General features: G+C 43.9%; 2 protein-coding genes across 4 annotated transcripts in view; one reads left to right on the top strand and one right to left on the bottom strand.

Moving 5' to 3' along the window:
* TWF2 (twinfilin actin binding protein 2) overlaps positions 1 to 8,712 on the top strand; it is a 91,039-nt gene extending 82,327 nt beyond the window's left edge. For both annotated transcript variants that reach the window (XM_048489927.1, XM_048489928.1), the window contains exons 6-9: positions 825 to 950; positions 2,406 to 2,556; positions 3,318 to 3,439; positions 4,065 to 8,712. In XM_048489927.1, the coding sequence (XP_048345884.1) occupies positions 825 to 950; positions 2,406 to 2,556; positions 3,318 to 3,439; positions 4,065 to 4,232 (567 nt within the window). In that variant the 3' untranslated portion in view covers positions 4,233 to 8,712. The remainder of the gene's footprint in view (positions 1 to 824; positions 951 to 2,405; positions 2,557 to 3,317; positions 3,440 to 4,064) is intronic.
* Positions 8,713 to 16,563: 7,851 nt separating this feature from the next.
* LOC125430046 (hyaluronidase-4-like) overlaps positions 16,564 to 25,088 on the bottom strand; it is a 53,613-nt gene continuing 45,088 nt past the window's right edge. For both annotated transcript variants that reach the window (XM_048491729.1, XM_048491730.1), the window contains exons 2-4: positions 24,021 to 25,029; positions 21,255 to 21,344; positions 16,564 to 17,614 (exon numbers count right to left, since the gene is read on the bottom strand). In XM_048491729.1, coding sequence (XP_048347686.1) covers positions 17,222 to 17,614; positions 21,255 to 21,344; positions 24,021 to 25,029 — 1,492 coding nt within the window. In that variant the 3' untranslated portion in view covers positions 16,564 to 17,221. The remainder of the gene's footprint in view (positions 17,615 to 21,254; positions 21,345 to 24,020; positions 25,030 to 25,088) is intronic.

Here is a 25,088-nt window from a genome sequence, read left to right as displayed (position 1 = left end):
TTAGATGACTTCTCCCTGGTGTTTATATTCTGAATGTAAAGGATGTTCACCTCAGTTAGAATGGCTGTTTTACCTGATCGTTGTGCCCACTTTTGATGGGGGAACCCAGGATGCAACAGTGGAATCAGTTGCCTTGGGAAGTGGTCAGCTCCCTCTCACTACAGTCGTTAAGCAGTGGCTGAACAAACACTTGTCAGGGATGCTTCAACCCCCTGCATTGCACAGGGGTTGGTCTAGGTCAGGGGTAGGGAACCTGCGGCTCTCCAGATGTTCAGGAACTACAATTCCCATCAGCCTCTGTCAGCATGGCCAATTGGCCATGCTAGTAGGGGCTGATGGGAATTGTAGTTCCTGAACATCTGGAGAGCCGCAGGTTCCCTACCCCTGGTCTAGGTGGCCTGTATGGCCCCTTCCAAATCTATGATTCTATGGATGGGGGAGATCTTTGAGAGGGCAAATGACAGGAAGGAAAAGGGTCAAGTAGCCAGTCTTACCTTTCGACTCTTGCTTGCAGCCCTTAAGGCTACTTTTCAGTTTAAAAAAGCTCAGAGGAAAGAACTGCTCAACCCTACATAATTTGTAGTTTCCTCCTAAAGGTGGAATCTGTTCAGAGTTTTCCTCTCTCCGCTCATGTACAACAACAGCCCTTGGCAACAGACTCTTTCCTTCAAGGAGTACAAAAGTTTGAAAGTGCCTCCAGTACCTGAGTACCCGCTGCATGGTTTGTACTTTGCTGTCATCCCTGTCCCTTTCATCTTCTTGCCTCCCCTGTTTCTTTCGTTTCATCTCTGTCCATTTTTGCCTTTTGTTGTTGTTGTTGCTAGGTCAAGACGGAAATCAGCGTAGAGAGCAAGCACCAGACCCTCCAGGGACTGGCTTTTCCCTTGCAGCCAGAAGCCCAGCAGGCCATCCAGTTACTAAAACAGAAGAAAATCAATTATATCCAGCTGGTAAGGAGCCACTGCTTGATGCTTTTTACTTGGGTCTTTATGTACAACCCTCACACTCTCTCCCCCTGTGCATTTCCTGGGTGAGGCCTTCTTGTGCAAGATTGCCGTCTTCAGGTTCTCCCTGCTTATCTCATTCATTCATATGGATAGATAGACAGATAGATAAAGATATAACATAGAAAATATTTATTTATTTGTTTATTTATCTATTTATTTGTTTATTTTTGCACTTTTATTCCGCCAATCCCCCGAGGGGCTCGAGGTGGCTTACAAGCAATATATAATAAACCATATAAAAACAGTGCAAAAATACCATTTGCAAAATATAAATGCTACAACCAAGTTTAAAAACAAATAAAGATATAGGACGTTTTCATAAAAAGAGAAAATTATACATAAAATACCCTATTCAATACTTGGTAACCATAAAATAATATCAAACAATATCATAGAATAAATGGTGATTATTTTAAATCTGACCATGGAATTGAAGGAATAATTCCGAAATATTGAAAATTAAGTTCATAGATTATCCTTTAGTATATATTTAAATGTTTTTCCTTTAACTCCTTTTTGATGTAACATAATTAGAATTGTTAGTAATTCACATATTAACTACATCGTCCTGTACTCATTTTTTAAAAGAATAATATGAGTAGTATGCTTTCCATTTGTCTTGAAACTCATTGGTTGGTTTATTATTCACATTGTTAGTTAGTTTCATCATTACAGTGTATTCACCTAATTTACTTTCCCAGTCCTTCCATCATGGACATTTTTTCTGCTTTCCATTTTGTTGCAAATATAACTCTGGCTGCTGTTATCATATAGCTGAACAATTCTTCCAAAGTTTTTTTTTTTTTTGGGGGGGGGGGGGGGGGGGGGGCAAAATGCCCAATAGCATAATCTTGGCTTCCGTACCAAATTTAATTTTTAAGATTTTCTGGATTTAAGCATGTATTTCTTTTCAATTTTTTTCCTTTTGCACATCTACTACATATGATAGAAGATACTGTTCACCTCTTTGCATTTCCAGGTTTCCCATTATAATTCTTCTCCATTTCCTTTGGAGTAATATACCACTGACATAACTCCTTATACCAATGTTCTCAATGTTTAATTTATAAATTTTATACCCTTTGTCCAAAAGGTTTCCCAATGTTGGAGAGAGCTCTCTTGAACTTTTTGCATCCATCTGACCTTACATGCTTTCAATCTCAAATTGAAGTAGTTTATAAATTCATCCTAAGTGTTCCTTTTGCTACACTGTCACCTTTTCAAATTCTGTCAACCCCTTTATTGCACTTTTTACTGTATGAATATTATTTTTTATCTAGAAATTAGCTGACAGTGTTGTACTTTTTTTGCCGTTGTTCATCTTTTGCCAAGATTTGATTTCTCCTGCTTATCTCATGTAGTTCTGAAATATATGTTCTCTTGCCTTTGTTTGTACAGAAACTGGATCTGGAAAGGGAAACTATAGACTTGGTGCACACACATGCCACTGAGATAGCAGACCTGCCTAAAAGAATTCCGCAAGATTCTGCCCGCTATCACTTCTTTCTGTACAAGCATTCTCACGAGGGAGACTATCTAGAGTCGGTCGGTAAGGACTGGGCACATTTGAGCTTCTGCACTTGTGAGGTTTACAGAAGCAAAGGAAGATCAGACCAGAACTATCTTCTGCCCTTCAGAAACTTGAGGTTGGATCCATAAACAGCTTACATTCTTGGAAAATATCTCATCCTTTGCAGCCTCAAGAAAGTTGTTCTTGAAAGTCGGGGAAGCTGTCAGAAACAGAGTGAGATGCAATTCAGGGAGCTGCACCTTAAGGCTAAATCAGTTTAAAAACTGCATCTTTACTCTGTTTACTTGTCTTCAGCAGTGCCTTGTAGAATGGCAGAAGGGTGCAGGTTAAAAGGGGAGATAACTGTCCCATGAACGAGTGGATTGAAATATTTGTGGGGTTTCTCTCTACATCCCTTATGAGGCAGGCATGAGGATCAGTAGTCTGAATGTATCAAGAGTTTTTGCATGTAGAAACTGGGGTGGGATGGATCTTCTACATTAAAGAATGTGTATTTTTCCCCCTATGGATTCATATTTCCTTAAACAAATCTTACACAGTTCTGGACGTTGCCAGCCTGTGCCTCTGGAACCACATGATACATGCAGAGAAAGCTGCTTATGCAAGAATTTTGCTCAAGATTTGGAGGGGGTGGGGTTCTACAGTCTCAAGAATGGGTTTTCTTTGTTCTGTGATAGCCATCTTGTTGCATGCATGACCATCGCTCCCTTCCCCATAGATTTGTGAACTTAAAGATCATGGGGCCCAAAGTCAGCTGACCTTCCTTCTTTTTCTTGCAGTGTTTATCTACTCCATGCCTGGTTACAAGTGTAGCATCAAGGAGCGTATGTTGTACTCCAGCTGCAAGAGCCGGTTGCTTGACTCAGTGGAGCAGGATTTTTGCCTAGAGATTGCAAAGAAGGTTTACACTTTACACTTGTTTTTGAGAGGGAGGTTTTGCTCATTCTTGCAGTGGTGGGAGGAGATGGTCGGTCAGTAGCTGTACATTCTTTAGGGGCAGTTCCAGTTTAGGGGTGAAAGGAGAAATTGTTGAGTTGGAACAAGAGCCATTACAGAGCTATGTCATAATGGCTGTCTGCCTTGTTTGAGGCAAGACAGTGCTCCAAAAGGTTTGGGTAACAACCAAGAATGTTTTCGCACATTGTTGGATAGCACACTATTGATATCCTTTCAGCAGTTGAGCACACTGAAATTTGCTCTGTGGAGATTCCAGGTGCAAATAATTACATTAGTGCAGTGATAGCACAGTGTTGTGGATGCAAGATGAGAGTAATTTCAGAACAGTCTAGGGCACAAGTAAGACACAGATAAGACAAGTAGATCTTATTGAGTTTCTCATCAGCATCATTGGGACTGAAATACTCAGATCCTGGATACGAGAGGATGGGATACGGGGCGGGGCGAGGGGCAGAGGCAGCTGGGAAAGGGTGACAGAAAGACCAGTGTGTTGTCATGGGAACAAAGATGTCACTTGAATCTCAGGCCACCAGGACTGAGGACTGTGATTCCCTTTTCCCTTGTACCAGATTGAAATTGACGATGGAGCTGAGCTGACTGCAGAGTTTCTGTATGATGAGGTTCATCCTAAGCAGCATGCCTTCAAGCAGGCCTTCGCCAAACCCAAGGGGCCCGTGGGGAAACGAGGACAGAAGCGACTTATCAAAGGACCAGGGGAGAATGGTGAAGACAGTTAGACTCCAGTGGACAGGAGGGACGGGTCAGGGGAGGGGCTGTGAATGTCTACCAGCCTCCAGAATTGCAGCTCCAACCAAATCCACTTCTACACATTTGAGCTTGTCCGCTGATCTCCAGAGGTTTTCTTTCCAGTTCTTCTTTCACAATCATGTTCACTTGGTTTTGTAGGGGAGTGGGGAGGTAGGCCTCTGGGGGAGGGCGGAAGGAATGAGGAGAACACCAAGTGTTGCTTTTTCTCTTCCCTCTTGCTCTGTTGTGCAAATCCTGGGTGAGAGGGGGGAACACCCCAATTCTTCTAATTTGAAATGACACTTTGATTAATGCCCCTGTTACTGTTTTGCATAGTGATCTGGTTTCTGTGGAAACTGCATCACTCAAAGGACTTCATTCACTGCTTGTCTGAGGGAGCTGGTTTTGTGGGAACAGCAGTCCCACAAAATGAATCCCCCACATGCCCTGTCTCTCATGGCTGCTGCCTGTTGCATTTCTCACAAGATATGATCTTCATCTTTGGGATTTCCATACTGTTAACACCCATCCCTTTCCAAGATGGTCTTTTTCCAAGATGGAAGTGACTCTTAGCTACTATGTGTAACATGAGGAGCGGGTCCCCAGGATTCACACTTGCAACAAATCTCTCTCCCCAACCCACCCTGCTTCTTTGACTTGGTTAGCTTAAACCCGTGGATTTGTTGGGGAAAGTGCTAGAGGTTAGTGGGTGGGCTGTCTAAAAGGCAAATAAGCATTTGAGTGAAGGAAACCTCTGTGTGGCTAAAGAGGAGCTGCTTTCCTTGACTTTTTAAAGCCTTGGCAGCCGTGTCTTGCCACACAGACTCGCTTGTGGCATAAGAGTGACTTTTCACCACAGATCTGTGCACATGCTGAGGATTTCACTAAAAAGAGTTTTCAGTTACTGCCCACTTGATAATTTGCGAAACTGTCCAGTTGGAGATAGTCTGACTAATTTCCATCCTTTGCCCGAAATCAAAGAGCGTGTTGCCTTAAAGTACAGCCACGTGAGACAAGAAGGTTTCAGACAGTTAAGAACTGGGAAGAGTAATCCGGTTCTGTTCCTGCTGGCAGCTTTTTGATCTCCTCAGCTCCAGGCTTCAGCAGTTTGAGTGTGTGGTTTCCATGAATAGTTCTGGGAGACTTTCCTGTGTGTTGCCAGCACACCAGCATCTTGCCCTGTGTTTGTTTCCAGTCTAATGCTGCACTGTGATTTTGCACTGATTTACTGAGATGAATGATCATTACTGAACAGCTACATGGTTCTAAATGTACTTTGCTGTAAAGCACAGACATCACCCTTATCCACGTTTGCTGAGCTGTCGTCCTCCCCTCTGGATCTCCATACCCAGCAGTCACATCCCTTTGTTGAATTCCAACACTGCACCAACTTGCTGCTGTAGACTGCAGTATATAATCGCTCTGGTCTAACTATACACTAGAGCTTTGCCAAGCCAAGGGGAAATTGGCACTTTCACAGGCCACTGCACACTAACTCAGTTGATATTCTTCATGGAACGCACTCTGTCCCACAGGGTTGTTCATTCCTTGTGATAGATGTTGTTTACCATGGCAGTAACACTCTGTGCCCAAGAGCAATTGTTGTAGATCCATGTAAACCAGGTGGGAGGAAAAGATGGCTGCCAGCATAAGAACAATGTTGCGTATGCACACGGGACTGGAGCAGGACATGCTGGAAGGGCAAGTAAATTGCCTAGGAGTGGGAAGAAGTCTCCTATGACTGGCTCTGAAAGCAAGAAGAAAACTAGGCACTGTCCAAGCAAGGGACATGACCCAGCTTTGGAGGCTTCTGAAAGTCATTGTAGTAGATGTGGTCATTCCATGGGGGGTGGGGCGTGGGAGGGAATCACTGAATTTAATGTGCATGATTAAACTTCTCCTTCTGGCCCCCAGGAAGCTGCTTAGTGATCTGTTTTGTATCTCATGCAAAAGAAACTCAGTCTTTTCTGAAGAACTGATTGTGTGATGTTAGCTTGATGACTTTGAATCTTGATTTCCCCCCACCCCTTTAAAATATATATATAAAGTCAGTGTACTCTTTTGAAAACTATAGCAGAGTCTGATAGTTTAAGTGGCAAATAATGTTATGATAGTTGTTGAAAAGAGCCTGAATGTGCTCTTCTGGCTCACTCTGTGGTAGAAGTGCTTGGAACTTGACCTGCAAAAGAGAGGCAGTTTTTTTCTTATATGTTTGTTTGTTTCAGATTCAAAGCGCTCTGTATTATAGAATGATTCCAAGTTGTCTGCTTTTTAAAAACAATTCAAAATAATTATTGCAGAAAAGAAATGAGGACATTAGATATTTCATAGCTCTTTTCTGAGATTGTGTGCTTATAGCTTACCCTCTTCAGAGGTTTATTAAGAGGATTCAGAATGGTCTCTCTTCCAATATCAGAAATTTGCCCAGAGACATCTTAAAAATAGGCTGTTCTTGTTTCCAATAATTAGTGGACAGAAAATATTGATGAAGATCAAGAGTTGGGCTTAACCTCGCTTGATCTATTTAGTCAGCAGAACCCAGGCTCCAAATAAAATCTGTTCCTGTTGTGATTTTTATTTTCTGTGACCAAAATCCAAATTGTTCAGCTGCACTTTGGGACTGCAGTAGTAGTTTTTACTTTCTCTATGGAATAATTTAAAAGTTGCATTTGACGTCTTGGCCTCTATAACTTCTGTGACACAACTGCATTTTATTCCTTGTTCCTACACCACCATCATCCTTTTGGTCAATTTTCTGAAGTAACATTGAGGCAGCAGTTCTGTGGGAAAGTTTTGCTTTCTAATTTGAGTTGATCAATACACATGAATCTAGTCCACCCATGTTTCATGTTCTGTTGACTTATCTGTGGGCATTTTACTGCCACTGTGAGATATAGTAAATAGTAAAATGTTTTGTTTGTATTCTGTTTTGGGTAATATATACTGCTGCCTCTGTCATTCCATTCCCTCAGGAATGTGCAAAAGTCTACCTGTTTTTAAGGCCCAAGGGAAGGAGTCACCAGAGGAGCATTTCCTGACTTAGGTATGCTTTCCATTCTGAAGCTGGATGAAAGTATTAAATTGTGTTTCAGAGATCACACTGCCTTGGGATCCCCACCCCTGCCAAAGATTAAAAGAAAAAGATTTTGTTCAGTCTAAGTGTGACTTGGATGACCACTACTGATATGTTCTCTGACCTCATGATTCATAATGTTCGCCCCACATTAATTATAATCCAAAACTAACATGGTGGTTAATGTGCCAGGTGCTTGCTTTGTCTCAGTCTTATGTAGTATTCAGACTGCAGAGTTGTTTGAATCCATCCTGTTGCTATATTAATACAAAACATTGTCATGTAATGGTGATGGTCCACCATTGAACATCTGAATAATTGCAATTTAAGGACCTACCAGAACTTCCATGAAGAAAAAAGCAGGATCAGTTGCATCATTTCTGTACTTCCGTCACTGTTTCATCTTCTCTTTATCAACCAAACACTAAGGGCCAAATTTAGGTCTTTCAAAATGATTTCAGAACTTTTGTGTTTTCCTCCCATGTCATGCCTTGGAGGCTGTGACTGTCTAAACTAGGTTCATTGTCTTCACAGATAATATTTGGAAAACCTCTTGCTCATGGCAGGTTACTGGAATTTTGGTGCCTTCTGGAGGACCTCAAAAGCAGTCATCTAGAATGAAGGTCACCCTAATTTGATAGCTCCATAAATATTTCTTCACACACACCCCTTCCCCATACCCGTTTAGTCTGCACAGTAGAAAGATCCTTTTCCCTGTCTATGGCTGCTCTGTGGGAAACACACCAGCATCATGTTTGCCAAGTTCTAGAAGCATTTCACAAAACCGATGAAGAATGTTACTCAGGGCAGCTGGGAAGCCCCATATATGTATCTTTGCCTGAGGAAAGAGTTCCCCATCCTGAATCTGTTAGCCTGGATAAGAATTTACAGGTATTCATCAAGTTGCCACCACTGTTTTTCCAAGTAGGCGCCAAACCACTGACCAATATCACTTAATTATGAAAGTCGAAGTGATTGCTGGAATGTCTACCATCATTTTTCTGTGAAACTTGCTTTGTTATAAATGTGATTATTTGCTCACAGCCTTGGTTATATTGAAGAACAAGAGTGGAGTATTTTTGCACAAATTCAGCAGCTGCTGTGATCAGTTTTAGTGCCGCCAAGGCATTCTTAGCCATTGAATCAGGAAAGCAAGGCTATCTAACATCATGGTAAAAAAGTCCAGTTCTTTACACCAGTCACTGGTTTTGACTTGGTACAGTGAAAAGCAGGCCATGCGCCTGATCTTACATGAGCACCAGGTCTGGAGAGAAAAAGAGATGCACATTCCTGACTGGGCTGGATGATGTGGATTTGGAAATTATGGGGGAGGCAGGGCACACTATACTGAATGCTGTATTTTCTAAAAAACAAAAAATAAAGTATTTTTAAAACAATCTGCTTTGTGTATTTCTTGGCTAGATTGAAACAGCTGTCTGTTGGCTCCTAAGGAGAGTTATGCCCTGCTATATCCATTGAAGTCCATGGGTTTAGAAGAGGGCAATTGCTTTGACGTGTAGGGGCAAAAACATACCTTGCAGAGTTTTCAACCTTTTGGAGACCCACTGATCTTCAGTGAGTTTTACTATGCCTCAAGACTGGTAGGAAATGTTGCTGATGTTCATTAGAATTCACTTTGCGACATAGCCAGGCGCTGCAGATGGTTGCTGTCTGAGAATTTGCCACATGGTGAGTTTATAGGTGGTTCATGTGGCTTTTATGGAATGTCTGACACTAGACTAGGGGACATATTGATTTAGCTAAAGGTACTTTTGAGATCACATTAACTGGATGGGAAGATACTTGTAAAACATTAAATGCTTTATGATGCTGCCTTTTCCTCATTCAAAGTAGCTTTCAGGCATAGCCATGATGACTTACTAATTAAGCTATTTTTTTTTTCCATCCTCAGAATGTACTGTTTTGTATTCTCCCTTCTCCATGCACTGGGATGTTCTACTCAAAGCTTTTACAAAGTTGTGTTCTTTAGGCTTATGTCTCCAGTGCTTTGTGAAACTGTTTACTCACAAATGAACATGAGCAGAGAAACAAGAAAACAGCCATAAGCAGGCATAAGCGACACTAAAGTAACAACAAGCCATCTCCAAAAATCAGCTCCCCAGGGGCTTCCTGACATCTTTTCCATCCACTTCCAAAGTATGTGTATTCAGATGCACCCCCCCCACACACACACACACATGCATACTCATGTCCACAAGTTCCTTCCCCTTTATTGTCTGTAAGAGTGGAGGTACAATTACAGGGTAGCCCTGGATAAAGGGTGGACTAACAGTCTATAAGTGTCCTGTAAGTAAGGGAATTTTGCCGGTGTTGAAGATACTCAGGAAGGATTAGAGGGGAGGTCAGGCTATCGACTTCTTCAAAATGGTCTTGTTACAAATGAGTGATTGCTCCTCAAAAACTACTTGTGAGATCAGTACAGATAGCAGTGTAACTGTCGTGCCAAACAGCTGTGGTAGTGCTAAACGTCGGTGCTAGTCAATAACTTTTCTCTGCTGGACTGTTAAAATTATTCATTTCTGTTAGAATTCCCAGTTCTGTGGCCAGTAGCTTTTTGGGAGTGAAACATCGAGAATCGACAGTCTTGTTCAGGAAGGGCTCCTGAATATGAAAGAACTGACTATTTGGAGCCATTGTTAAACTCTTTCTTGTGGGAAAGAAATGATTCAGCTTTGGCACAGCTCACATTAAAAGAGCTGTGGGGTTTTCTGTACATCAGAATTGAAGAGTGAGGATTGGCTCATAAAATGTTTATGGTGGCGGTGGGGAGGAGTGTGCCTGGCTCTACTCATTTTCCACCAGTTTCCGACTCAGACAGCTGTTTCATGGGCAGATGTGGAAATGGAGCCCTTCATTTCCTTTTGTGGAGAAAATCTAAGTTGTTTCTTCTGAATGATAAAGGCAAGAGACTGGATCAAGCAAATCTGCCTGTTCATCTTCGGTCTTCAGTGCCGCCTCACACTGGGACGCCCCACTGCCTGCACATAGGCCTAATGTGGGTCTGCACAGAAGACCTAGAAGATGAACAGAAGTTACAGGTAAGTCTTGCCTTTTAATGGCAAATCCAGATCTTTGGTACTTTAGGCATTCCTGACCACTGAAGAGAGATTTGCCAGAATCTTTTCTCAGCTGATTTTAATGCTAAGGAATATTGGCAGGGTATGTTTCTGCATTTGCAGTAGGAGTGGACACAGCAGAATTTGCAACACGTGAGGAATTTAAGCCCTACCTACTCTATTGCTCTTGGGCAATCTCATAAAAACACTTCTGTGACTTACTGCGTAGATGAATTAGTCAGCAAACTCTATTTGCTTAAGGCTGAGGACATTGACTAACAGCTGATAGGTATTTCAGTGAGGGGTGTATGTTTTTTGAAAGAGAACTAAGGAAAAATGTTCTAGTGATGTGCAGCAGCCTCACCCGTGTGTGCTTAATGACTATTGAAACCTGACTCTCTTGGACCGTTCTTCTCTTATTGAGAAATGTTGAGGTTGAGCTTCTTTGTTTGACAAGTGGCCTCTGTACTTTTTTGAAATGTATGATTCATAAATTAGAAGAGGAATATAATGCATCTTTGATACATCTGCGTATATACCCAAAGACTCTGCAGCTTTGATTGCAATCTAGAACTGCCATGTCTATGAAGGGAGAAGCTTTGATTGCAATCTAGAACTGCCATGTCTATGAAGGGAGCAGAATTTGGATTCCTGTACACTGTTCCATTCTGAACTGCACTCTCCTGTTACCAAAGATCAGGCACATGCCACCATAAAAACCTTGGAGGGGGCACTGTTCATTATTGATGAATAAGATAGCAGTGCACTCTGGCTAACTATTTTTATTGACTTCAGCCTATTTCATCAAATGCATCATAGCAACTGCAGATGTTTTTTAAACTGGGAAACTTGGGTCTGGTGTAGTATTTTGGCACATTGAGGTGGGGACACCAGCAGTTGTGCAGGACCAGAAGTGCACTGATCATCTCGGAAAGTGTGGAGAGCTCAATGAAGGGTTTAGGAGTCCTACTGGACCTAGCTCTATTGCTGGAGAAACAAAATCTGCAGAGGCCAAAATGTTGGCAGATTGCTAGTTACGTAGAGGAGCAGCAGACTCACTAATTAAAGGTAAAGTTAAATGTTTTTTAGGGAATGACATTTCAGATAGGAAAGCTGAGTGACAGGGTACAGCTTTCAGCTACCTTAATAGGGAAGAAGAGTATGTCTGTTACACACTCTGATACACCTCTGAAGATGCCAGCCACAGATGCAGGCGAAACGTTAGGAACAAGATCCACCAGACCACGGCCACACAGCCTGGAAACCCACTACAACCATGTGAAGGCACAGTTTATATTTCCAGCCAGTTGAGAACATAGACGCTCATGATCCAAGGAGCTCATGACCCGGGTTTGACTTCTTAGCACATGCCAGTTGTGTTTTCACTGAGCAGAGGCGCTTTTTTCCCCTGTCACACTTGATTGTATTTGGCCACTGTGTCAGGGCACACAGCAAGTGGATAAGGTATATAAAGTATGAATAAGCCTCTTGCCTTGGCTGTTGTGGGGTTTCATTCCTACAGGATACTAAATTTCTCCTTGGCTGATTGCACTTCCCAGCCTGTCAGCAGAGATATGAGGGAACATATCAGGAAAGAACCAAAGCAAGGAAAGGAATGCAACTCCCTTGCGCAAAGGGATGTTTTGTGTTCTGGTTTAACAGCTGCAAGATTAGGTTAAACTTCTCCAGTTTATCAGTGGAGTATAATCATGTCTCTCTCCTTTGGGTGGGTTAAGATATACAGGAATGTGATCATCAGAGGCAGGCCCTGGCTTGTATTCATTTCCCCTTCACTGTCCTATACAATTAATGATTAAAATATCTAATTTCCATGCTTATTCTGAGCTGTTTGTTGCATCTTGATACACTTTAGAGATGCTACTTTCTTTTTCTGGCAGAACTTGGGAGTTTCACTGTGGTGTGACAGGCAGATATTCAGCTGGTTCAGGTTTACCTATCATGGAGTTGCCAACAATGGGGAAAGCTACCATTTGCATGTCAGTGCCGCTGCTAAAGTCTGAAAGCTGTCAGGAAAAAGACGGCCAACTGGTGTGTGGTTTACAACTCTGGTCTTCTCAATTAAGTACATTTGAGTCCTTTGAGATAGCTAAGGGCATAAAAAAAGCTAGTGCAAATTGCTTTTTGATAGCATTTGACCATGGTAGCTGGCTTTTGAAAACAACCTCTAGCCCAGTGATGACGAACCTATGGCACTGGTGCCAGAGGTGGCACTTGGAGCCCTCTCTGTGGGCACGCGCACACAGAGTTTGTCATGTGGAGGGTGGAAAATCACACACACACCCCCCCACACACATTTAGGCTGGCCTGGGTCACTGAGCACAATGTGCGCGCGTTGCAGTGAGCAGGGAGGACTCGGCTGGCGGGCCTGGTGCCTGTGCTCCGGGTGGCTGCTGCCTGAGGCGGGAGGCACAGAGGAGGCAGAGATGCTAGAGAGGCACAGAGCGGTGCGTGCGGGACTTGCTGGAGGCTACAGCAGGCTGGCCCCTGCTCAAGCGGCTGGGTTGGAGGAAGAGGGAGCCAACTGGTTTTTTCTAAACTAAAACTTCAGCATTCAGGTTAAATTGCCGGGTTGGCACTTTGAGATAAATAAGTGGGGTTTGGGTTGCAATTTGGGCACTTGGACTCAAAAAGGTTCACCATCACTGCTCTAGCCGTTATCAGTTAGAGCAGTGTGGGGTTATTTTAATCTGAAAATGGAAGACCAAAACTTGTGAAATGAGTTTTCCTACATTGTATTTGTAAGCATAGAAAGTGAAAAGTGAGTTCTTAAAACTTAGCAGGGAAGTAGGTTAAGGCCTTACAAAATTTTCAAAACTTTTGTCGAGTTAATTCCCATAACCATCTACACTTGCAGATTGCTGGGCTTTATATAAAAGGGAGGTGGCTGCTTGATGCTTTATTATAGAGGTTTGGCCAGCCATGAGACAGGTTGGTTTCATGGGAGATTCTGCCTACGGATCCCTCCACTCCATTTATACAGGAAACGATTTTTGCTGGATCAACAAACTCTGAAACTGTTTTCAAGAGAAGCAGCAGGCAGAACTTTCATGTATATGAGGTAGCTTCTATTTCTTAAAAGACATATTTATAACTCTCCTGTTGGCTCAAGAAGGATTACAGTAATAATTAAAGCATTGCAGATTAAAACCAGATACAATAAAACTCACAATGAGGGAGCTTCTGTCACCTCTTCAGGGAGCCCCTTCTAAAATATGAAAGCCGTGATAGATTGAAAAGGCCCAGGCTGCATTCTATTCCAGGTGAGTCAGCCTAAAACGGGTAACAGGCAGCAGGTGGCAGCCTAAGGGCCTGTAGTGGGCACATGGAACGTAGGAGATGATCCGCTAGCTATGTGGGCCCCAGGCCAAGGAGAGCTTTAAAGGGCATTGCCATCACCTTGAATTTGTCTCAGAAACAGACTGGCACCAATGTACCTGCTTCCAAATGGGCAAGATTATGGTCCCATCAGCTAATCCATGATAATTAATCAGGCTGTCGCATTCTGGCCCAGCTGTGGTTCCCTCCTCCCCATGCTTGCATCCTGTTTGCAAAATGCTGCTCCCCCTCAAGTTTTGCCCGTGTATTCCTGAGCAAAGTCAATCTGAAGTACATGCAACATCAAAGGGGTGATCCTAATTGTGCAATAACAATGTATATGCTGAGTTTCAGTGCAGGTAGAGAAATGCTGGATTTCTCCCTATGACTGCGATCTAAAGATGTGGAACTTCTTGTTTGCCTTCTTTCTTTCTGCGTCAGCTATTGGAGAATAGGACGTGATTTCCTTTCTCCACACCTTTGATCTCAGCTCTCAGAAGAACGTAATGAAAAATTAGAAATCTTGACTTGCTGTCAACACTATTTCAACATAGACTTACCATGGAAAATTACGTGGCATGCTGCTGGTAAGGAGCACTGTTACTCATCATGGGATTATTTTAATGCTAGTCACCAATATATTCAGTACTCATCTTTCCAGTAACCTTATCAGTATGTGATCAGCATGGCCACTAGCTTATTATTGCCCCTTCATTTTTTCCCTGTATGACTAACGGCTGTAGCCTATAAAGAAGTTGCCCTGGGTTTGATGGTACACTTTCCTTTCAGTATACAAGAATGGCATTTGTTCATTATGTTTGTTTATTTGTCTAGGCACAAGATGGATTATGTTTGCACCACCATTCTCATTCAGGCTAATGAAATGATGCACCCAGTGCACTTCTCAGCAAAGTATTACTGACAACTTGCAGGCTGACAAACTAAATCGGCAGCGTTTCCTACCCCTGACGTGCAATAATCTCTTTCTAGAAGAAAGGCTAGATACAGAAATGTCACCAGATCAAAAAGCTACGTCACAGAATCAAGGACCTGGAAGGAGCAATATAAGCCACCAAGTCCAACTCCCTGCTCAATGCAGGATCAGCCTAGACCTGACAAGTGTTTATCCAGCCACTGCTTGAAGATTGCCAGTGAGGGGGAGCTCACCACCTCACTAGCCAATTCCACTGCTGAATTAATGTTACCGTAAAAACAATTTCCTCATGTATTGTTGAAGGCTTTCATGGCCAGAATCACTGGGGTGCTGTGTGGTTTCCGGGCTGTATGGCCATGTTAGGAGAGAATGCATTAGGAGAAAATGCTGCTAGAACACGGCCATACAGCCCGGAAACCACACAGCACCCCAATTTCCTCATGTCCAGCCAGTACCTTTCCACCTGTAATTCATACCCATTATTGTGAGTCCTGTCCACTGCTGCAGTCCAAGTGACTGTCAGTCAAATACTTAAAAAGAGCAATCATGTTCCCCCTCAACGTCGTCTTCTCCAAACTGAACATTCCCAAGTCCCTCAGCCTTTCCTTGAAGGCCTTGGTCTCCAGATTATCCTTGTCGCTCTCCTCTGCTGTGCTGCTATTTCTAGACCCTAAATGGCCCTTAAAGGCTACAACATGGCACTAATGGGGCACACATGTAGGTAGCTGCATGGTCCTGCCCTGTCTGAAAGCGGCAAAATGAATGCAGTGAAGGGTGTGCAGTCATACAGAAATTCTTCACTTTTATTGGATTTATATCCTGTCCTACCCCAGCCAAAAGCTGGGCTCTTCTGTCTGAATTATGCACAATCAAAGACTGGAATGTAGGCATGCCTTCAGCTTTTTCCACATGATCAGGAGCTTTGACAATGTGAGAGACAGGGCAGGGAGAGCAGGCTTGGGTAAATAAGTAAATGAAAACACTCTGCCTCGATTCTTCTCCTTTCCTCCTTGCCCACATTCTGCCATTGCAACCTGCAAGGCCTGTGGCTGCTCTTAGCATCAGGCTTGTGCCTGACAGCTGAAATAACTCTGGCTTCCCTGCTTGTAACGAATGAGTCTTTCCTGAGCCCGCAAAAGAGTGTAATGTGACCGGGGAAAATGCTGTGCACAGAAAGGCCAACAAGGGACAATATAGCCCTGTTCATGCACTGCAGTGAACTTGTGTAGTATCTGCATATGTGCTCTTCTTCTGCATGTGTTAAGAGCAGATTGGACATGCATTCACTGTAACAGATACTGGTCCCTGGTTTCATGTGAAGACACTTACTTTACAATTAAAACCAGTGACCATTATCTGGATAAAAGCAGGATTCCGATCACATATACAGCTGTACATGCACTGAAGGTAATATGAAAAGTATTCAGTGCACACATAAAGAACAGTTCAATGTACACTGTACATGGATTGTACGTGGTCACTCTAACTTGTGAACAGAGCTACTGTGCAATGGAAATGTAGGCTAGGCAGAGGGACAAGATCTTTGCCAGGGACATATCTGCAGCGGCACACTCTCGCCTCGGTGACTATGGGAAAGAGAAGTAGAGTGAATACATCAAGAAACCACCAAACATTTAAACCAGATCTGGCCTACTTGCTTTATACCTGAATGTTAGGAGCAAATTTTATTCAAAATAATTTCCCTTGCAAGGTTAACAAACAGATCATGCTGAGCTCAGGTTTTAATTAGTCGTGTTCTCAATATACACCCCTCTTTTGCTACCTTTTCCTATGAAGATTCCTGCATATAGAAGAAGAGAGGGACAGGTGCAGGTGATACTACAATAAATAGATCAGTTGTAAGGTTTGATAGGAGGAATCAAGTGTTAGGGCAATATAAGTCATATGAAAAAAATATTTAATTTTAAAATTATTATTTTCCCCTTCCATTGCAAAGTAGTTTACACACACAAACATTGAGAACATCACAGCTGAAGGATTCCTAGCTGGTCCAACTAGGAAAAGTTTGCTCTGTGTATAAATAATCCTCTTAAATACATCATGATACTGTAAAAGGTGAATGCACCATTTTAACTGTTATAAATATCACATCTTGGCTGAATAAAATTTACTTTTTCTTTTAAAAAAGAGTATTAGAAAACTACCGTTCTTGTCACAGTTTAGGAGAATGTGCACCATGTTGAATTTTTTAAAGCTGTTTTTATGCTGGTGAAGATTCTTCTAAAACTAAACAAAAATCCTTTGTTTATTGGAGGAACAGAATCCTGCATAGGTGATAGATGGAACTGGGAAAATCCAGGTGATTTCACTTCCCCAGAAAGTCATCAAAGGAGAAAGTATGTTGGGAGAATCACACAGCTAGAACATTTAACGAGACATTGGCCACTGAACAACATATTTGTAGCACTCTTCCCTTTTCTCCACTTACTAAAGGGAAGTGGGACTCACTTAGGATTGCCAGTCCCACTGGTGGGGGACAGTCACTTCTCACTACTGGCTTCACAAAATTCACATTTATAAACAACTGGTCCAAATGACTCACAAATGCCATACGGATATTGCCAACAGAACCACCCAAGTGATGCACCAGTCCCCTGTCCGTAATCTTATGCCCTTCCCCTGAGAATGGCAGCTTTCACCCTTCCAGCCTTGGTAGCAGTGGCAGGTGAACTCTTGCCTCATCTTGTTTTTCTGCTGATGACTTAAGCCCCCCATCACTGACAGCCGGGTCTGATTGCCATCTGTGTTTGCTCGGATCTGGAAGGAATGGGGATTGAGGTGCAGGTAGGTGTCAGAGTCCATCCTTCTGCGAATGCAGCGGCCACGGTTATTGCAGAGAAACTGGCTGCAAAGTTTGGTTGCTGTGGTCACATTGACTATGTATGGGCCTAAGGTGCTCATCAGGTAATTTTGAATCTTCAAGCAATTAGTCTGTGGGAAAGAACAATTAAACAGTTAACAGAGAGCTGCAAAATGCCCGGAAAAAATCTGTCATGCTAATCTCACACCAACGCTCAAAGTGAAAAAAGAATTAGTTGACCGTATCTGACTAGCACTTAAATTTGTTGAAACTGAAGCTACAATCCTACTGAACTGAAGGTTTCAGAATCTTTGGAAACTAGACATCTCTGCTTGAAGTAGCCCCAAACATCATGTGGGAAAGTGTGTGACAGAGCACTGTGGTTGGAAATTTATTTCCCAGTTCTACTGTAACCAGTGGCGGGACTACCAGGGGACGGGGGGAGCCCCATGCACCGGACGCATGGCTTTGGGTCACGTAGGGGGCAGAAAATTCCCCCAACCCCTTCCCCTTCGTCGGTCAGCTGCTCCGCTCACACACACCCCCACGACACCCCACCCCACACTTACTTTAACAAATGGAGCAGGCTGGAGAGGAGGCTTGCCTGTGTTCCCTTCCAGGCTGCAAATGGCCTGGTGGGAACTACATTTCCCAGGAGAGCGGAGCCAGAGTGCACTGGGCGCACTCTGGCCCAGCTACGCCTCTGACTGTAACACAGAGTTTGCAGTCAAAAGGGGGTGGCACGTGCCATCTACTTATTATAATCCCCATGGCCCACTGCTGTATGTTAAATTTACAAAGCAGAAGTACTTTGCTTTAGGCATGGTTAAGGCATGACTTATGTGTTGAGCGATGTACTCTTGCTTTAAAAAAAGTTTTATATTCAGAACATGGTCCACCTAATCCAGAACTTTTTGCATGTATCTGAGCAACCAGTGGCACTAGGTGGCCCACTGGACATTGGCCTGGGCTTCACTGGCAGAGCATAACCAATCTGCATGCGCACGTGCACATACACATACACCAATTCAGAAGATCAACTCCAAAATATTTCCTCTCTCAGGATGACCCAGAGACCAACAATGGTCTATCCAAAATAAGCAAAATTCAGTGCATGATAAAAAGATCCTGCACCTGTCAGCCATTATCTATGTTTACCAGCTAGAGCAGGGGTAGGGAACCTGCGGCTCTCCAGATGTTCAGGAACTACAATTCCCATCAGCCCCTACCAGCATGGCCAATTGGCCATGCTGACTGAGGCTGATGGGAATTGTAGTTCCTGAACATCTGGAGAGCCGCAGGTTCCCTACCCCTGAGCTAGAGATTGCAAGAAAGGCCATAACTCTTGCCCAGCCTGCATGCTTTTGGAAGAGAAGGCCTTACGTGGCAACATAGCCTGTTTTTGAGACAACAGTGTGGATGCAGCAGATTGCACCAACTTAACAGAAAAGATCAAACAGTCTCTATGATCACCCTAAAAAGCACCAGCTGCGTCCTGCACTTGTTATGGAATATAAATCTTATCTCCTCTTCATACTGGGACCCATGTTGTCTTCTCATACCTGTCTTATGATTCATGTTAATTTTTGTCCCAGCTCCTACTTTTCTGTATCTCTGCTGCCTCAACCCTTAGCCACTCAATCCTATCCTTCATATCATGGCTGTAGGCAGATCTGTATTAAAAAGGCCTAATTCTCATCCAAGTAATAAATCTGTGCCAATACTTCTTCATGCACAAAAGGCCCCACATATAGGAAACAAGTATGGCAGGGAGAAAGGTGGGCTTTCTCCCTGTGACAGTTTTCTGTGCATAAGGAATTCTTAGTATGGAGAAGCAGAGCAGCCCGACCTGCAATTTGGATGGCCTGGACACAAATTTCATTCATTCAGCTGGTGGAAAATGCCCAGAATAGGAAATGGTTTTGGTTGTGAATTCCCATCTAGGCACATTTTTCTTCTATTCTATAGGACCATAAGATCATCTGCAGAAGCACATCGAGGGGAAATGGTGCCTGGGGGCAACACCTCCTCCGGACAACCCCTGCCCCTGGGGGGGACTTGGGGCAAGGTGGGGCTTGGGGCAGGGGCTTGGACTGAGCCCCACCCCCCTCCCCTCTGCAGGCTGGCTCCTGCCATCCCCAGGGCCTGGAGAGGGCAAAAGTTGGCCTGCACAGAGCCCAGGGGCGGGGCTCAGTGGCGTGCGGCTGGGGCACGTGCCATTTTGTCATGTGACAAAATGGCACATACAGAAAGGCTTGAGCCCAGGGACATGGATCACCCCATGTTCCTATAGGCCATACGTCTCTGACCACCTGTCCCAATAGATCCCTGTACAACACTCAATTTCTCTAAACAAAATCTGTTTTGGTGATGGCCCCAATGCTTTCTTGAGCATATCAGGCAAGCAAATTTTAGAAAACTAGCAGGAAAACCAGTTGCGGGGGAGATACAATGGGCCCTAGCAAAGGGTGGAAGAGGAAGCATTTCTCTTTGCAATGGGCTTTTCTAGGGATGTAGCACCCCCCCCCCCCGCTTTTGATTCTGGTACGATGTTCGCCTGGTTCTGAGTTTATGGCGTGGGAGAGCTTGGAGAGGTGTGGCTTGGGATAGGTGGGAAAGTGAGGATAGGAGGAGGGTGAAGAGGAGTGGCTCGGGGTGGAGTGAGGGCAGCAAGGTGAGCCTTGGGTTGGGGAAAATGGAATGGAGTGACTTGGGGTGGCAGGTGAGTTGAAAGGAGAGGCTTGGAGTGGCAGATTGGGAGAGGGTGGAACAGAGAGGCTTTGGATGGGGGAGGTCAAAAAGTGAGGGTTCTGATGGGGGAGGGTGGCAAAGTGAGACATGGGTGAGGAGGGTTGAAAGGTAAGGCTTAGGGTGGGGGAAGGGTTGGCTAGGGATGTGGGAGGGTTTGGAAGTGAGTATTAAAGTGGAGGAGGTTGGCACGGTGTGGCTTGGGGTGGGGGAGGGTTGAATTGGGATGGTTGGGGTGGGAGGGGGAGATGGGAAGGTTTTGCCAGTCTGTCTGCAGGCCCAGACTGGGTCTCAGGGTAGGAGGGGGAGACGGGAAGGCCAGAGATCAGCTGTTCCGCCCAGGCTGAATGTTGGAGGAGGAGGGGAGGCTGGTGGGCTTTAGGGGGCCCGCAGGTGCTGCTGCTGCACGGGCGGGGGGGGGGGGATCGAATGTTGTGAGTCTTGCTCCTCCACTGTTGGAGGGTTCATTGTCACAACATTAGATTTCTTAGCCCTTTGTTCTTTAAGATTATGAATCGCAGAATAGATCAGTGCTTTTAATTCATTGTTTTAATTTTAGAAGTACAATGTGGTGTTTATGTTGACACTGGCGATTTGTAAGAGTCATAGTACTTAATAGTTATCATTTATTCGGTTTTTAATTTATTTTTTATAAAATCTACGGGAGTCCACGTGCAGCAAAAACGCAAGAAAGAAAAGTTTTAAAGTGAAGTAAAACAAAGTAATAAAAAAGAAATGATTGCTTAGCTTTAAAGGGAATGAAGATTGCACTGCCAGCATTTAGAAATGAAAGGACATGATGCACAGGTTTCCCCCAACACAGAAATAATATGATCAATAAAGAATAGCCTCTCTTCTCCTGTTGCTTATTCCTCCTAGGCTTTTTCTGCAAGTAAATAGTAAACATATAAAGAACTGATTCCAGTTTCTCCCTTTGCCAGTTAACCTCAGGCTGAACAGTAAGCAAGACAGATGAAATAGAAAAACTTAGGAAAGCAGCCTCGAGAGCGACTGTTAAATTACCCGGTTGCGAGAATAGTCAGCATCTCCCCACAGTACAACTCCATGAGCCCCCATGGCTGCAGCCTGCCCAATTGTGTGCACCAAATCCATCTACAACAGCAAAAGAAAGCATCACATAAATTCACAGGAACAGGACATCCAAGCCACTGCTGATAGACATCTTGCACTTTATTCTTTGGCCTCATATACATGGAGGGTGTTAAATCAACCACATTAAAATTAATTTATAAACTATGATACTTGCTAAAAAAAAGCTATTTTTTTCTTTTGTCAGACTTTTGATTTTTGAACCTTTAGGAAACTTACCATGATCTTCTTCCACCCCACCCCTTGAGGCTCAGAAATGTTATAGACAATTCACATACTGCTCTCGTTCTGCTAAATGTTTCCCAGAAGTCACCAGCTCAGGTGAACAGTAAGGGGTATATGTGTGAACTCATGAGTATTGAGACCAATCCCTATCCATGGTTTGTCAAAGCCAAGTCAGGGCAGAACAGAGGAAACAGCATGTCACTTTAATGAGAACACCATTTTAAAAAAATCTCCTGTATGGTGCTGCAGTCAAAAGTGGGTGACACCTGGGAATAAGTGATAGAAGACATTTCCTCAAATGTCCATCTACAGTGGGAGAACCAGTGGGAAAGAAGCAAGGACTTGAGTCTCCTGTTCTGCCTTGCCCCCAATTTCACATATTCTCTGGCCCACCTTTAAGAAGCAGAGTTAAGGAATCATTCCAGAACTCACTTCTCCCACAGGGAAAAAGGTCACTGTTAAGAAGGATCTGCAGCCTTCACTGGCTGTGCTGATTTTCCACAGAAAGGGTCGTGGTTCCTTTTAGAGTGACTAAAATACACAGTATAAATCTCACTGCCACACATTCTATTAATGAGATATTTGAACTCGCTCTTTCTTTTTGCTCTGTTGACCTGAAGTAGAATGGCAACATTTGAGCCCAGAGGAGTATCTAAGCAAAATGGAGCCTTACAGGCCAAAAACTGAAAAAACGCTAAAAATTCAAAAAACATACAAACGAACCTGAAATGTTTGTGCCCCCCCACATGACCAAAGGGGGGCGCCCGGGGACATAGGTTACCACATGTCCCTAGGCAAATATGCCTCTGCCTCAGAAACCAACAAGATTTTGGGGGAATGAGCCTTCAAGAGTAAGCTCCCTTTCTCCAAAGCTGATTAAGGGAGTTTTGACTCTCAAACACTCATACCCTTCTTGATGTCTGAGGTGCCACTGGGCTCAAATCTAGCTGTTCCTTTTCATTGGAACCCAAATTCTTCAAAAATTTACCAGCAGGTTACAGGCTAAACCAAATCCTTCTCAATCAATCTGTATTTTTCGGCTTTGCTTTTTACAGCAGAATGACAGTTCCATTTAATGCTGGATAGATTGCTGAGGGCAAGGAAGCCATATTATTATTATTGATGTTTTGTTTATTATTGTTGTTGTTCGCCGCCCTGAGCCCTACAGAGGAGGGCGGGATATAAATCAAAGAATAAAATAAAATGAAATAAATGTGTCCGTGTATGGGAGTAGTGGGTAATTTTATTATCAAATCATACTGCTAATCAATTTCAATCTAGTGAAAAAAATTCTTAACCTTAAAGTGAAATGGAAAAGCATGTGGAAGGCAGTACGTGCATTTTAAATAGTGAAGTCATTTTTTTGAAAATTGTCATTATGAAAAATTAAGATCCCTTAACAGATTTCCAATCCTGCTGTCAGGTCAAAAATATTTTAGAATTATTCACAGTTTTGTGCTCCACATAATCAGAGGCAAAGAAAACCATAGAGAACATTACTAACAAAGTAGTGTGCAATGTGTGTGTGGATATTAAATGCTCTGCATGTATCAGATTTACCACCATACACTGAATGGTGACAATCACAAACTGATACAAGAAAGTGTGGGGGAGGGGGGATTCTACTGCCCTTTGTCAACATTTTTATTGCATTTCATTCTTTATCTAAACAAAATTACCAGTTTGACTTCTACTCAGAAGGTGAAATTCTGATTATGCAGCAAATCTACTGGCATAGCTCCTACAGATTGTTCTGGAACAAACTGGATCAGGGTAAGCATATGTCCTAGGGCAGTGGTGGCGAACCTTTGGCACTCCAGATGTTATGGACTACAATTCCCAATTGGCCATGCTGGCAGGGGCTGATGGGAATTGTAGTCCATAACATCTGGAGTGCCAAAGGTTCGCCACCATGGTCCTAGGGTTACCAACCCCAAGGAGGGTGTGACGTTCTCTTGAAATTACAGTTCATCAGAGCAGAGATCAGCTCCCCTGGAAGAAAGGCAGCTTTGGCAAGTATACTCTTTCACAGATGGTGTCAAACATGCAGCCTGGGAGCTAGATGCAGCCCCTTGTGGAGGCTTATCAGGCCCATGAGCCAGAGAGGCAACACCAGGCCAGACTGGGAGTGTGGGATGGGTGTGTGTGCCTCAGCTGGCTTGTGGGTCTGATAAGTCCTCTCAAGGTAGCTGCCTTACCTTGCTGTAGGCACACCAGTCGAGGCATCCCATAGTGCCATTCTGTGGCCAACTGAGGCAGCCACCTCCCATTCCCAGAGCCCAGCCCAACCAAGTCACATTTATGTCATATCTGGCCCTCGTAGCAAACAAGTTTGATACCTCTGCTCTATGGCATCACAACGCTACAAAACTCTCTCCCACTCTGCCCTTCCTAAGGCTTTGCCTCTAAATCCTCACAAATTTCCCAAAATGAAGCTGACCACCCTAGCATCACCTGAGTCAGTTCCTTCAGTGTGTAGGTGTAGAATGGCCTGGCATATACAAAGACAGGGAGGGAATGCTGGCGGGAGGGCAGCTCAGCCACTCTCAGAGCTTCACCCACTTTGGCCCACACAAACTTCTTCCCTTGCATGGAACTCCTTAGCACTTCCTCCATGTAGATTGAAGGGAAGAGAGCTTTGCTCTGCTCCCAGAGCCACTTTAGCTCATCGTTACGCTGCAGTTCCAATGGGGGGCAGTGCCCAGTGAAGCTCTCAAAGTCGTCCAAGTAGTGATAGTTATAGCACTCTGGAAAGAGGTAGTAACCCCACCAACCACTGGGGCGCAGAGACCGGGCTAGCCGGAGAGTCTCGGACATTAAATCTCTTGCAGCTGTCTCATATTCCCACCTGGCCTTCATTTCTACTTTTTCCTCAGACAGGCCGGGGTTCCTTTGCCTTACAAGCTGGAGAGACATGTTTCGGTAGATAGTTTTCTTGTCCCAGTTTCGTATCCACAGGGGCCTCCAGTTCTCCCAGTCGATCACAGAGAGGCCTGAAAAAGAGTTCGAAGGCATGGCCATAGCAATGTCCCCTCTCATCTTGTCCAGGTGTTCTGTCAGGCTGGCATTCTGAGGGCAGCCACCGTGGACAGCAGTGAGTGGTACAGTTGAGTTCAAGTAGTAGGGATACAAGCCCAGCTGGTCATAGTAGAAGATGGTGATGTTACCACCCACAAAGGCTTCCTGAGAATTCACCAGGATATTGTAGGAGTCCAAGTAGAGTGGCACACCATAGGAGGCTGCACACCGAGCTGTAGGTGCATTCCAAGTCACTAGAAAAGGGCTACCTTTCACAATTGGGGGTAGGGATGGTTTCAAGTGATGACTGGCAGCAGGCAGATCAGGGCACAGCCAAAGCAGCAGCAGAAAAGTGTGGTGACAGAAAGACCTGTGTAGCCTGAAGCATGCTGAAGTCTGCTCAGATGGCCTTGTTGAGCAGGAAGGTTCTGCATTGTGGACAGTGCTGCAGAAAGAAGACCAGGCAGGGGTATTATATGCAAATTCAACTCATCAAGGGAGATA

Source organism: Sphaerodactylus townsendi, linkage group LG03 (genome assembly GCF_021028975.2).
Source record: "Sphaerodactylus townsendi isolate TG3544 linkage group LG03, MPM_Stown_v2.3, whole genome shotgun sequence".
Classification (NCBI taxonomy): domain Eukaryota; kingdom Metazoa; phylum Chordata; class Lepidosauria; order Squamata; family Sphaerodactylidae; genus Sphaerodactylus; species Sphaerodactylus townsendi.
Note: the sequence above shows the minus strand (reverse complement) of the source record. Positions and strands in the feature narration are given on the sequence as shown.